The 15253-nt window shown below is 35.9% G+C and overlaps 1 protein-coding gene across 2 annotated transcripts in view; it reads left to right on the top strand.

Annotated features, from left to right (window-relative positions):
* Positions 1-15253, top strand: part of LOC102225693 (beta-1,3-glucosyltransferase-like) — an 82626-nt gene that overhangs the window by 40972 nt on the left and 26401 nt on the right. For both annotated transcript variants that reach the window (XM_005796865.3, XM_023351158.1), the window contains exons 4-6: positions 6399-6508; positions 12594-12670; positions 13238-13349. In XM_005796865.3, coding sequence (XP_005796922.2) covers positions 6399-6508; positions 12594-12670; positions 13238-13349 — 299 coding nt within the window. The remainder of the gene's footprint in view (positions 1-6398; positions 6509-12593; positions 12671-13237; positions 13350-15253) is intronic.

Raw genomic sequence — 15253 nt, 5'->3', positions numbered from 1 at the left:
GCTTTAATAAAATCTGCATCTCAAGCCAAACTCAGCCAGCCATCGTGAGACATACCAGAAGCCCTGACTACATATAGCATAAGAAGAATTAAATCATGCATTCTATTGATTTCTTTTTTTTTAAAGAAAATAGTTAGCATTTAAGCCATGTCCCATACTCTTTCAACTAATCCACAGGTCTTAGGAGTGATAAATGGACTTCATAGGCAAAAACTGGAATCTGTTAAGAATTAATTGCTTGAACTCCCTGAATTATTGATGCTAAGTGAGGTTCCGAGGTTGAGTTTAGCATTCATTAGTCTTGAGAATATTCAGGCAAAAAGTCTTGAACTCTGAGAACCTCAAATAAATGTAATTATCGTGGGTTGGAGGCAGCTTTTTGTCCAGTGCTTTCACACAACACACATATAAACCCAGTATAAGTTGAAAACCTGTCTTCCTCTTTTCTTAATTTAATGCCTCGGATGATTCTGCTACTTTGTCGCTCTCCCTGCTGATTCTTTTTCTTCATTTTATTCAATTTCAGGTTGCTGCCCCCTTGATATTTTGTTCTCTGTGTTTTATTAGTTGATATTTGTGATATTGATTTTTTTTTCTGCAGCATGCTGAAACTTAAATACACTATGCTCTGTATTGATCTTTTGCAAGGCAATTAAAAGTATGTATTAACAGAAGACGGCGGCTGATAGAAAATCATTGCACTTACCGCGTGATCCATAGGCTTGTGCCACATGAGATGAGTGTCGGTGGGAGGGAAATAAATCGTTTTTATATCTAAATCAAACTTTCAACAATTCCCAAAAATGTAATGTGTTAAATATTTAACTTCCTAAATCTTTTATTCTCAATAATATGATTTTACTGTCTTTCTCCCCTGCATTGTCTTGAACATGATGTGGGAAAAAATAGAAGCTGACTTTTATGGTGAGAGATAATTCTGGACCCTCTTGTCTCCAGGAGTCCAATCATATGAGGCATTGGAGTGGATCAGGTTTTCACACCAGCACAATTGGGAATAGTATGGAAATAAGCTATTGACATCCTTTCACTTCTCTGCCTGTGTGCATGCAAAGACATGCTGTGGACCTGATTTGCTCCCACAACAGCCTAATGGCCCCATCCACTGAATCTTATCCATCAGGCTTTCTGCAGACATTTATCATGAAAATTGTTCTACTTATCCACTTTTTGCACCGAGAATCCTCATTGCTCTTGCAGAATTGTGAGCTAGAGCTGAATGAGTTTTGCATGTTTGCAGTTCATTCCCATATTGCATTTTTGGGCGGTGTGGATACTAATACTCTAAGCTAAAATAAACCATTCCCATGACTACACACACCTACTTTTTGAGTCCCTGGAGGTCGATGCAGCCTCATCTCTTCTACCACTTGGCGACATCTGGAATCTGCTCTAAGGAAGTGTCACTATCAATTTGCGTCAGAGGTGACAACACTGCATCACAAGTGGCCTGGAAAATACAGTCTTTTTTACATACAATCACCTAGAAAAACAGATACTTTGTAGATGATTAGTCTACAAAATAGACTAATTGCGTAAGTTCTCATATGTAAAATTTTGAAGCAGCATCTGCGCACTCGAAATGTTTGTTGAGCTCACTATGAGCCAGATGGTGATGGCCTTCAGAGAATAGCTCTGCACCTTAAGAAGAGCATCAGATAATAACACAGTCGGGGAGGGAGACTTCTCCTCTTTCTTATTTCATCCAGTATATTTCAAGGCTGATGCAGACTTTTATTTTTTTCATGAAGTGGCCCCTGAGCAATGCTGAACTGGTAGACATAATTGAACTCTGGACTCATGCTTTCTAGTTCCATCAACCTGGCAAAATAACATCATTTGCACTGAGGAGCCCAGGGATTTAACTGCATTTCCCATAAAACCTCCAATCTTCTTTTCCCCCCTCTCTTACCTGCTCCATGTATGAAAGAACTGATTTTTCAGTTCTAAGGTTTAACTTTCTAGCAAAGAAAATATGTTTTCATAGCAACTTAATTATTTTATTATCATATCTATCAAAAGTATTCATAATCCTTAAACTCTTTTCTATTTTGTCCATTTAAACTCTGTTTTTGAGGAGCTTTACGATAGATAAATGAATAACATGTGAACTTGAAGGAAGACTATACAGTTATTTATTTAAGTAAATCTCTAAAAGTTCTCATTTCTATTTAGCCCCACTTACTCTGACACTCGTATTTAAAATATTAATGCTAATAATTACATTTGAAATAATTCAGATAATCCAACTTTATGTAATTTAATCTCTCGCTATAGCTCCATCTGTTCTCTGTAATTCTCAGAGGTTTGTTAGAGAACATCAGTGAACAAACAGAATCATGAAGTCCAAGGAAAAACAGAAGAAAGGTTGAACATCTGAGACTGTGACAGGCCAGAAGCTTTTCAAAGTTGATAGGAAGATGGATGGAATTCTTTGAGGCTGCAAAGCATTTGAGACTGAGGAGGATGTCAACTTTCCTGCAGGGCAACAACCCTAAACTTACAGTACAGCCAGACCTGCAGTGGAATATATTTATCTTCATGTTGTCAAATCATTCAGACCTAGCTCCAATTGGAAGTTTGTAGAGTGAGTCAACAAAGTAATGGCTGAGGAGCACTGAATACTAATGTTCCCTTCATTTTAGTCATTTTTATTTGCAAATATTTGCAAACTGGAAATCCTTTTTCTTTCTCTTAACAATTATGCTCTACTCTGTTTTAATCCACCGCACTAAATCCCAACAAAATACACTGAAGCTTGAGTATAAGCAACCCTTTAACATATGCATGTTAAAGAGGTGCTTATACTTTTCCAAGGTATTGTAAACTCTGTTGAAAGTAGGACACAATGTTTGTAATAATTAGGAAATGTTTCTAAATTTTATCATCTTCTGTGTTTTCACATGTGGAATTCAATTAAAATAAAATGTGTTCATTCAGTCAATAAAAAAATGTATGAGGGCTACTGCTAAGCTTCAGAAAACCTGCATGTTTTGTGTAACAAGAATGTGTTAAATCACAGAGAACATGTATGTATCAGTATTTGTTCCTCAAGAGCAGATACCATGAAAATATATGGCTATATTATTGAATTATATAATTACTGTATTAGACTTAGTGTAGTGTTGCAAGAAGAATTATAATTGTGTTTTATAGGTGACTCATGCTGAAAGATTTGTGGGTTTAAATGCGCTGGTGGCTTCATTTAAAATTTGCAGCATGCTGTCAGAATCAAACAGAGCAAAGGCATGCCACCACTGGGAGTTATTTTTGCCCTTGGTGCAGTTCTGGCTCTTAGGATCTTAAATATAAACCGTTTGTCAGATTGCAAAACAAACATCTCACAGTGAACAACCCTAGTTCAACTCTAGCGCCTCACTTTTTCTGTAACAGTACAGGAATAAGCAAAGTCTCATAACATTCATCCCAGCACTGATCCCTGTCACTTAAACCACATCATGAGTCCAAACTGAACCATTAAGTCCCAACATATTTTTTTTACTGTAGTGTTTCAAATAACTTTCTACCTTCAACCTTTTAAATATTTACTGTGTATTTATTTTTCATTAAAAATAACCTCAGGCATATTTGCCTCCAAAGGCATTGCTATAAGTCCCATTTGTCCTCCTTTTAAGACAGGTAGTTGTATTGACTGGACGGTTGCACTGCCATGATTATCAGCATGGTGCACAAAGGTGATTTTGAACAAGCGGAAGGACACAGGAATGATAGAGATGGAGGAAGAAGGGCACAACAACAGGATTTTTTCCTTTCCCCTTTTTCGCCTCGTAGTTGGATGATTAATCGAAAGCCATTAGTGTGGAGTCAAGACCGGTGAATTCAGCTTTAATTAGTTTCTTTTTTTGCCTCTCATTCTCGTTTACTTTGACACAACGTATGCATTATCTACACAATGAGAAATTGGCAAAGTGCTTATCTGATTTTGCCGTCAGTGTCTTTTAGCTGCTGTTGCAGTACAGTGCAGCATCAGGAGGTTGATGCCCCACTGGGGATCTCAAGAATGGCTGCTTTAGGACTAGTTCAATGCACACACACGCTCACACACGCGCACTCATTTAGCACCAACAGCAGAAGGACATTTGGAGGTGGTGTTCTCACTGACATCAACTCTTGAGACTGGATCTGTTTTGAGATGGACATGCAGAGATTTAGAGAGTAATTTCTCGCCTCGCCAGACCTCAAGGCTCAAGACGATATTTGTCATTAGCTAGATAAGGGTGTTAAACTCCTACCTGTCTTTTTATATATATTTAAAAAAGATCTAGCACAGATACTATACTGTGACTTATCTGCCTGTAACTTTGGCCTCTGATAACTGAACCTGTAGTGTTAGGAGGACAAGTAATTGAAGTAGAGCTAATCCATCTCATCTTGCCATTGTTAATCCTTGCACTGAACAGTTCTTCCACATGCATTTTAGACCATCTGTGTCCTGTTTAAATTGGTTCCTTTTTTCCCCAAGATGACTTGGGTGCTTTGACACCTAATACAAAATAATTCTTAAATAATGCCAAAATTAAACATTTTTAGTCAATTTAACAAATGTGAGGGAAAATAAACGGTGCTCATCACCCTGAACACACATCCCCACTGTTTAACAGGTCCGCCAGCATCCTGACTGCTGGGATGCTGTGTATCAGTAGGGGCATGGGAACTGTTGAGAGTTGATGTGAAGATGCATAGAATAAATTAAATCCCTGAAGAAAACCTGTTGGAGGCTGAGGATGGAGTAGAGGTTCAACTGCCAACATTATAATGACCCCAAGCAACAGGCAGAGTTACAATAGAATGGCATAGATCAAAGAATACTTATGTGTTACAACGGTCCAGTCAAAGTCTAGATCTCAATCCAGCTTGGATTCTGTGGCAAAACTTGATAATCACAATACATAGAAGCCATCTTCTTCCACATGATTGCTGTGTCCTTTTCTTGGCTTGTGAAAAGCAGGAGCTTTTTATGGATTTCTGTTTCTTGGCATTGTTGCATGAAGGCCCAATTTAATGTTGACTATATCCTCCCATCTAAAGGTCAGATCTCTGCGGCTCCTCCAGAGTTGCTCCCCTGATTGATGCTTGCCTTGCGTAGCCTGTCAGATAAAGTGGACAGCCATGTTTGGGATGCTTACAGTTGTGTCAAAGTGCTTGGCAATTAGTATTGCTGCATCCTATTAAGGTGCATTAGATTAGAGTGCATGAATTCCAGTGCAGACTACACTTTATAGGTTTGAATTTATTCATAATTACGTTATTTATTTGTTCAGTTACAGTCAAAATACAGTGAAAATACAGTTACAAAATACAGTGAAGTTTGCAGCTATCACATTATGAATTCTGTAAACGTATAAGGGATGTGATAAATTTTGCAAGTCACTCTTCCTATTTAACTTTTGAAATGTTAAAATTCTGTTGGTAATCAAATTTGGTAGCCTACAATGAGATCATTCTGTAAGGTAATTAAACTTTATTACACTATACACACTTTATGACCATATGCTGTGCAAATACTCAACTAACCAATAAATTTTGCTGAGGTATGTGGGGTCATTTTTCACCAAGCTGGCTGTTTTCATTATTCTTCTGGCCTTATATTGCACCCCACCTCCGAGCTCTAAATTACTGTGCAGCTTTTTTGTTGTAGCAGTCATTTCTGTCAGGTTCTGCAGATTTTAAATTGACATAAAGGACAGCTTGTGGGATTGAAGAGTCGTCCAATGTAATTGCACAGAGCCAAAGACAAAATGAGAGACTTTTTTTATCCCTTCCCTCTGGTCTTTTGTTTTTGTTTCTTGTTGTTGAGAGCTACAGGGTTTATCTGGACTTGTTTGTGAAGATAACAGGATTCCTCCCTGAGCCGTTTTCTGTTTACAGTCCTGTGAATATATTTCACACAGAGACGACCTGCAGCCACTTGATTCAATGACAAAAATAGAATCCATGCATGATGTCAGAGCAGCCTTTATTATCAATTCATAAGCAGATTTTATTATCCTTAAAGCCTAAACATTTCATTTTCATGGCTGACTTTTACTGATGCTGCAACCACTTTAATTACAGCAGAAGTGGACAGCTGGGCTTTGTCAACCTTTTGGGTATTACTGAACCTCACCCCATCTGACTGCTAATCTTTTATTTAATAAAACAGTCTTTGCTGTGGCATTTACATACTCTCTCCCAAGTCAATTACGCTCATGGAGTTGTGGTTATTATCATCAGGCCAATAATGGAGATTAGCCAAAGTCACCTCAGTTATTCAGGCTGTGACTCTTGTGTTGTCTTACTTTCAGAAGGTCATCGATTGCCATGATCCATTTTCACAGTACGCCAGCCGTCCCACATCTCTGTCCTTTGTGTTCCTCTAGACCTGCGGGAGATAGTGTTTGTTGTCCAGAGTCAAAGGAACTCCTTCCACGTGAGGCAGGCGGAAGAGCGGAGAGCAGATTTACTGAAGCAGGTGCATGGTCTGACAGAGGTAAGATTTGAGTCTCTGTTACTGTTGGACTGGCACAGAAAACGGCACATATAAACTCAGAGAGCGTTAATGTGTTGAAATTAATCTTTCATGTCATAAAAATGAACACATCCCTGAATCTAAATGTTTATGCCCCATGCTGCCACCAGTGGTTTGTAAACATTATTTACACACTATATATTTCCACTGAAAACAAATTCATTTTCCATCTGCGATAACATAAAGAAATACTGCTAGATTTTAAATTAAATGATAGCATTGAGAATTATTTATATCATCTACAGCTCCTGCGTGTAAAGCACATCTAAGTCTTAAATATGAAAGCACAGTGTAAAATATTTAACACTTTTCGCTTTTTGTGACATGTGGTTACTTATAATTTTATATAATTAGGAAACCTTGAGCAGCACTCTAAAGGAGACTGAGGACACTGTATCTGAATGTGCTGCACTTGATGGTGCTGCAGAGGTAAAAATGATGGCAATGCCCTAAAATGATTTCCACATTTTAGGAACACTGAGGAAGAAATTTACGAAGCAGTTCCATCTGCTATTTTTTTCTTTCCATTGCTTTGATTCTGCTATTCGCTTAATTTCTGCTCTGGATTTACAAAGCAGTTTGATTTAAATACATGCAGTAGCAGCTCCACCTATCAAATGTGAGCAATTTGCACCTGTTGTTTATAATCTCTCTTCAGCCACAAAAACGAAGGCAGCAGAAGTAGCTAAAATTTCAAATAATTTACCCTTCAATGATTATGTTGATGGACCTTACTGGGTTAATTAGCAGAGTTTGATGCAAATGACATAACATTAGTCATTTTTCTTCTGATATCTTTCATATTTTTTTTAAAAGAGGAATCTGTATACCTTCTGTGTTTTTTCCTGTTGACTCATATTCAAAATAGTGCAATGTAATTTCCATTTTTATTTGTGTTTTCATTTCTTGATATTCAAAATTTTATTTTAGAATAAAAGGTCCCAGGTTACCATTTCTGTGACTTCACAAATTGAATCATTTTTAAAATGCCTCTTTGGATTGTAAATGTTGCTGACCCCTGGCTTAGACAATTTCTTTGAATCTTTAGTTAGTTGCTGAAATATCAGACAGATTTCATCAGAAGAAAGGATTAATATCCTGACATGTTTTGCCTCATTTTAACAAACCGCATCAACAAAGTGACGTACTTGGTGATGCAATTTCAGGAACAGATCTGCGTTTGCATCTAGATTCAGAATTAGAAAAATGTGCAGATTAAGATTTGCAAATTTTTAGCACCATTTAATTGCTGTGTGAATCGAACCTTAACATCTTTAGTGCACTAAAGATCAGTAAGGGAAAGGGAAAGTGTTGGAGTAAAATATGTTAAACATTGAGATTTGGGTATCCATCCTCACCAAGCATTTCTTTGGGGGAAAGATCCCACTGCAGTAAATGGCCCTGATTGACCCGTTTTTTTCAAACTTATGTCAACAGAATAGTGCTTCCAGGTTTGGTAGATGGTGATTTTTTTATTATTATTATTACATTTTAGACGTGTGCTATAATTTGAGTTTTACAAATGAGCTTTTTATATATTGCCTTATCATACCAAAAGCAAAATTAATAGAGTAAAAATATTGTGTCAGAGTGTGCGTTGAAATTAGTTATTTAAATTCATTTGCCAAACACCTTGCAGAACACGGTGAGATGTTTGGAGACAGATCTGCCAAAGGATTCCTCTCAGCTGCTTTAGATTGATCTCAGTGTTCTTTAATGCTAAGTAAGGAGCCTTGTTGGGTTTCAGCGTGTGGATTGTAAAGTCTATTTGTGACGTTTTGTTACTATCAACTTGGACAGTTCATTTTCCTTCTAGGAGTGGCACAGTTTGTGATTTGTTTGTGTATTTGTCTGTCTTTAGTTTCATATTAAATGTGTTAGACATGAGTTTGAAGAACTTTAATAATTCATATGTTTTCATAACATGAATAATACACAGTTAAAGATAGTTTTCAAACATGTATGTTAAGCAATTAAGTGAAAGAAAAGACATATCAATGATCTATGCTTCTGTTGATTAATACAGTTTAGGTTATTTTATTACTCTTAGTTTGGGGCTTAAAGCTCTGCTCCAAAACAGCCTGATATGTTTTGTGGTCTTCATGTTGCTATCTGTTTATTATTATTATTATTATTATTATTATTATTATTATTATTATTATTATTATTATTGAGTTTAAATAACTCAAAAAATAAATTCTAATCAAGTTCCTGTCAAAAACAAATGGCTGCACTGGTCTAGTCTAGAACCCTAATACAAACCCATGTCGCACTTTTAAAATTGGGATTTTGAAAACAATGCTTCATTATTAATCCAGTACTTTCATTTTGCTGTCACATAAAATCCCAATTAAATGCACTATTGTTTTAGGCAATAAACTGAGAAAACGTGTAAAAGTTCCTGAATACTTGAGTTATTTTTATTTAGAAGTAGTTTGGGAATGAAGCTGTTTATAATGGTGTCATGTAATATCATGCATTACATTCACACTTTGTACATCAGATTTATTTACCAATATCAGAATTTATGCTACCGGTCGATAATAAAGGAAGATATTCAAGGAAATATCACAAACATAGAAGAAGATATGTGCAGACAAACTTGGAATTGGTAAATAAAATGTAAACTCTAACACATTCCTCCTCCCTTTCTTCTTAAACTGATTATAAATTATACTGACCTTTCCATGACTTCCTCCGCTTCCAAGACACCAAGACAAAACAGAGCAGTTTTGCAGATAATGTTCTCCAAGTCTTACATTGTGCTTCTTGAACACCAAAGTGTTAGACTCACACATTCTCATCTTGTGGATTTTGGTGTTTTGCATTATGCATTTTAAATATCTTGAAATTCATGTTGTGACTCAGAAAAAGAGAGAATACTGGAATAAGAAAATCTGCAATTGCTCATCTTGTGAAAAAAGAAAAAAAAAAAGCTGCAGGCAGCAATTAACCAGTCACAAAGAAAATCAAGATCATAGGATTTGTACAACAAAATCACGATGCTGTCTTTTATCTACAGTTAAAGTCAACCTTATGCTGTACAAAATGTGAAAAATGTCAGGATGGTATTAATAACGTGTTAAATAATTAGACTACCTGATTAGTGACATGAACTTGTTCAGAACTATAAATATTTATACCTCTGGGTTTTTTTCGCCCATAGCAGATGAAGATAATGTGATAGCTGCTTGTTTAAAAGCAGAGACATATGTATGAGTCTGCCCACCTCCTGCGTTTTTGCAGTCCAACATTCTGCCTTCTGGGAAAATTCACATCCATTTATGAAGTATGTTTGTCATTTAGCCAAGGTTGTTATCCACAGAGACACAGACTGGGAGCGGGAATGAGATGAAGCAAGGCAAAAAAAAATTTTCCATCAGTGGTGCGAAAAAGATTGTTTTAACATGCATTTAATGCAGCAGTTGGAGTGTAGCCATTTGTAGAGTCAAGAAGCAACTAAAATATAATTTAAACCAAAAACGAATCATTGTCCTTTTTTACTTATTTATTTATTTGTTGTTTGTTTTTGTAGCCATTAAGGTTCCGTTAACCTTCGTTTTCTTGATGCCAAAGCACTTGGTTTGTTGTTCATTGCAACTTTATTCTCACAGAGCTTTTATAGAGTTTGTGAGGGTAGCCACTTTATCACAGCCACGTCAACAAAAAAATGTGTTGTCTAAAGGTTTCACTCCTTGTATTGTATTTTTCATCATTGCTTTCTTTATAGATTAGCAGAGATGGACATTAGAGATCCATTATATTATATAATCATTTAACTCGCTAATATAGATGATTGGATTTGATACAAAACATACCTGACTGACTAATACTAATTGACAAGTGTAAGCAGCAGCATCAGAAACAAGCGGCAGTCAGACAGAGTGGGTCAGTCTTTGTACTGGCTTGCTGTCTGACGATTGGACCGTGATGTAATGAACCACTGGGTCAGACTTTGCTGCTTTTCCCTTCTCTGCCAGCACAAGCTCGCTTTGAAAATCCCCGCATATTTTTCCTGTCTGTACGACTGAAAATTGTGCTCAAACATATTCCTCTCATTTGCAGGCAACTGTGAGCTCTGTCTTTTTTCTTTTTTTTTACGAAACATCTTGTGCTTGTTTTCAGATCTTTCTCTGTTTTAGAAGTTCACCCCTTGTTATGAGAGCAGACGGCAGCAGAGCTCAGTGACAAGATGTTACGACAGTGAGCTGTTAATCTCTCAATGTCCGTCTCAAAAACAAAAAGGAGTAAATCAAATACTGAATGCTATATGCAAATAATAATTCATATGTTTTCATAACATGAATAATACACAGTTAAAGATAGTTTTCAAACATGTATGTTATGCAATTAAGTGAAAGAAAAGATATCAATAATCTATGCTTCTGTTGATTAATACAGTTTAGGCCATTTTATTATTCATTTTGTAGATTAGATCTTTTTTACTCCATATGTTGGGCTTAAAGAAAACAGACCATCTAATAGTATTAGATGACTATTAGCAGACTGGTTGAGGGTTAACAATACACCAAATATTTTGGTCGAGAATTAGTCGAGACCGGATACTTACTGTATATTTGCGAAAAACTAACAGCCCCCTTTTCTTGTTGTTCTTTTCACAAATGAAGCCTTTACAAATCACAAGCTTCCAAATCACTTTAAAACTGTATTTCCAAGCTCTCTCGAGGAAGGTGCTGTGCAACATGTAGTAAACCAGCACAGTTTGGTTCACAGGTCAAGCCATACTTTATCTACTTCTGTATTTCACTCTGTCAATTAGAGCATTTTAATTAGCAGGCTCCACATTATGATCAGTTTATACAGCTATAAAGTGGTTTTGGTCAAATCCTCCCAAGAGAATCATGTCAACAAGATCATGTTTGAGACCTGAAGCTTGACATCTGGAGGTACCACAGGGTTGAGTTCTTGGCTCTATTAAGGAACTATTTATGTTATACATTCTTCCCTTATTCTTATTATTCAGCTGGATTGCTTGTTTTGGTCCACTTAATGTTATAAAATTTAATTTTAGCTAGAAATCACTAAAGAAAGCCTGAAATCGTCATTATTGCCTCTGAACCATGCCGTTCTTAATCATAACATCTCAGTCTGACTGTTTGTTTTTATTTCAATCAATCTTCTCCTATTTTCCAGTGATCATTTTTAATCACTTTATTTTTTAAATTTTCATCTCAGGTGGGTACAGATTTGATTTTTACAGGATTTGCTTTGTTGACGGAATTTCTGCTTTTCAGTTCATTAACATGAGGGACAGAATTGTATAAAATAAATCTATTCAGTACTCAATATTAGTCGGTGTTTTCTTTTAAAGTGTCATATTCAGAATCATTCAGTTAATTCCTTTAACACATTTACATTCCTTGCTGTGGATTTGTTTTTCTTTAAGTTTGGTAGGAATGGCAGTCAGTGTTACAGGCACTATAAGTGTAATGTCAATAAGAGTTTCTATTAAAGAAATTACAGTATGAGGAAAATATTCAACTGGAGATAATCTCCTTAGTGACTTATTGCATGTATTTCATTGCTACATGCACACTCTTCTCAGAGGAAATCCTTTCTAGAAAATAAATAGCTCCCATTTCTATTTTCTGCAGTATGCTTGTAGCCAGTGACCCCGACCTAATTGGATGAAGACTTCTTGTCCTCACAGATTCGCAGATTCATCTTCCTTTTGTTGATCTCATAACTCCTACATGCCCACAAGCAGTCCTTCCACTCAGAGCATGCACTGCTTTCATAAACGGTCTACAAAACAATAGCTGTGAAGAGCAGGAAATGATACTTGTGAAAATATTGACACTAACACTTGAGAGGTTGATATGCCCAGAAAAATACAGTATAAATTCAGCTCTAAAACAGCAAAAACATTCAAAACCACGGAGATGCACATTTTAAATAAAAGACCTTGGCAAAACTTCACTAGAGCATTGTTAAAACTGTTGGCCTTTCAGTTTCTGTTTGTCTCTTGTTAGTTTATCTTTAGCTTTTAAGTTATTATGAATTCTCTGGTTTCTTTGTGTTTCAGAAGCCACCTGCGGTGTTGCTTCTTCACACTTTATCAGACAATGAAGGTGATTGGAGCATTCTTCCTCTTCTGCCTTAGTAAGTATCACTGTTCACATTTTATAATCACTTTAAAACCACATTCTCACCCAACTCCACTGTTGTTGGGAAAGTTTTAAGATTTTATTAAGATTTTCTGCTTGTGTGTTTACTAATTTTGCTTCAAAGCCCCACAGTAATTGTTATTGATGGCTTCACATTATGATAAATTCATTTTTAATTTGTTTGTGGGTTTTAAAATGGGCCTATTGGTGCAGTTAATCATAAGCGTTAACAGCAGGATAAAATTCTCCGTGCTTCACAAGAATCTTGCAACTTCTGTAGTTCTTCTTCATAAAAAAGATTCAGCACTTGGAGCTTTAAAGTAAGATCACACCATTATGCAGCCTGACTGTGTAAACTTAGTTCCCTTTTTTTGATTTTATTTCCACTTGTATGAAACTGTGACTGCCTTGATCTGATTTGGCTGAGAGGGAGCCCCAGTTGGATTGTTTCTCAGCTTTTTTGTCTGTTTGTGTTGTGCATGTCAGTGCTCTGTTTATCGCTGCTTTATTATGCAGCTCTAGCTTTGATTAGCCTGTTTTTTTCTTCTTTCTATCTGTTCAGTTTGTCCCGCTCTTTTGGGAAAAACTCATCCTGGATTGTATTTCTTGAGGAGGAAACAAATGTGAAGATAATTACTCTTCTTCAAGTCCTGGCAAAATTTCCCAAAAATAAGGTGAGCATGTTTAATTATGCCAATCGTGAAATGATTCTGTTACATGTTTTAAACTTTTCATTCCAATTCAGAGATACAGTTAATTTCAAAATTATTTGCATGATTGAGTCTGTTATAGGTTATAAGACAAAGCAAAGGAATGATATCATGCAGCTAAGTACATAATAAATAACTTATTAAGACAACTACAGAATATTTCACAGAGGTTTTATCTAATGATTGCAGTGTAGTTTTATAAAACCTGATTTAAATTGAACAGAAATAATTAGTTTTTTTGGAACATGAAAAACCTTCCAGACTGCAGAAGTTTTTAACACTAACGGCAAAATGGATGTTCTATTTTATGAATAGCTTGTGTTTCAAAGACTTTTCTTTCATAACTTATTGTATCATAACTTATAACACATTCAGTGCTAAACCAGTATCTCTATAATTAGGCAAACTGTAATGATAGTGCGTTATAGCTGTGCAGAGAATTATGTATTGAGGTACTGAAAGCGCCGTTGTCTGTAAGACTGGATATTTTTAAATATAGTGCTGACATGTGGAATTGTCTATAAATAAGTGGAGGTGTTAGAAAAGAGGATGTGAACAAAAAAAAAGTTAGAGCGCCTCACCAGAGACAAATCCAAACCTGAGGCAGGTAAAACTGACTCACTAGCAGACCTCCACATTTACAGAACAGCCTTGTCTCAAGTGATTAATAAGGTTAACTACACTAATATATAGTTACATGGTTTGTATGTTAATGAATCCTCCATCATCAACTATTCTTACAGCTGTTTATCCAACCCATGGTGCCCATTCAAAGCATTGCTAGAAAATGTCAATAGGAGGCGTCATCTCCTATATCATAAATTTGAGAGGATAATGCTAAAAATAAAATGCACGTGGAGTATCTCACTAAACGGATCAAATTTGATAGATGGTAGATCGTAAAAAAACGATGGATGTAGATCTAATCTCTTCTTTTCACAGCTGCTCTTGTGATGCACTTACATCTTCTACATCCGCACCCACACATGGATGCACACAGTTCAGCCTAACATCTCTAATTCATATCGTTATGACCTATTCATATTTTGTCACAAAATCGTCACAAACTTCAATGTATGCTATTGGGACTGCATGCAATAGACCAACACGGAGTTGTTGGTCTATATGTTTGTGAAGCGGAAGGAATATTACACACGTTTTTTAAAAATGTTTTATCTGTGTGCATTTGTATTCAGCTCCTTTGAGCCAAAACTTAAACAAACTTTTGCTGTAATAACATGCCCAAGTCTTTTAGGGTGTGTCTCACCACTTTTGCACTTGTGCAAACTGAGATTTTTGACAATTTTTGCTTGGAAAATTGTTCTTTGGCTATGTGTTTCCTGTCATCATCAAATCTTATTTACATTTTTTAGATATTACTCTATCCACCTTCTTATTAACTTTGACTAATAAGTGTTTTTATGCAGAAGGAAAACATTCAATATTTACTTACTTTTTTTCTGACAAATATAGCACTTGGTATGTGGACAAAACATAGTAATTTCTTTTGTCCCATATGAAAAGAATGCTTTCTTTTTAACTTGTCATATGGACTGTGGCAAAATGCATCAACAGATTTTTGCTTCCTACTCTTACATAAAGGACCGATTTTTTTGCACTGAAAAGATTTATTTAAGAGTTTTTGAGAAAAGGGGAGAACATATTTTCAGATTATTTGTAAAAAAAGAATCCATGAATAATTTCTCCCTTATCTTTACAAATAATGAGTTCATGTTGGTCTGATGATAAAAAAGCAAGGAAGTAGATTTGTGGTTACAGCATGACAAAATGTAGAAAAAAATCAAGGGCTGCAAATATTTAATTAACCCCTTAACTGGTGGCGAAAAAGGCATTGTATTCAAACAAAC

This window comes from Xiphophorus maculatus, chromosome 18, assembly GCF_002775205.1.
Source record: "Xiphophorus maculatus strain JP 163 A chromosome 18, X_maculatus-5.0-male, whole genome shotgun sequence".
Taxonomy (NCBI): Eukaryota; Metazoa; Chordata; class Actinopteri; order Cyprinodontiformes; family Poeciliidae; genus Xiphophorus; species Xiphophorus maculatus.
This window is presented reverse-complemented; position numbering and strand designations above follow the sequence as displayed.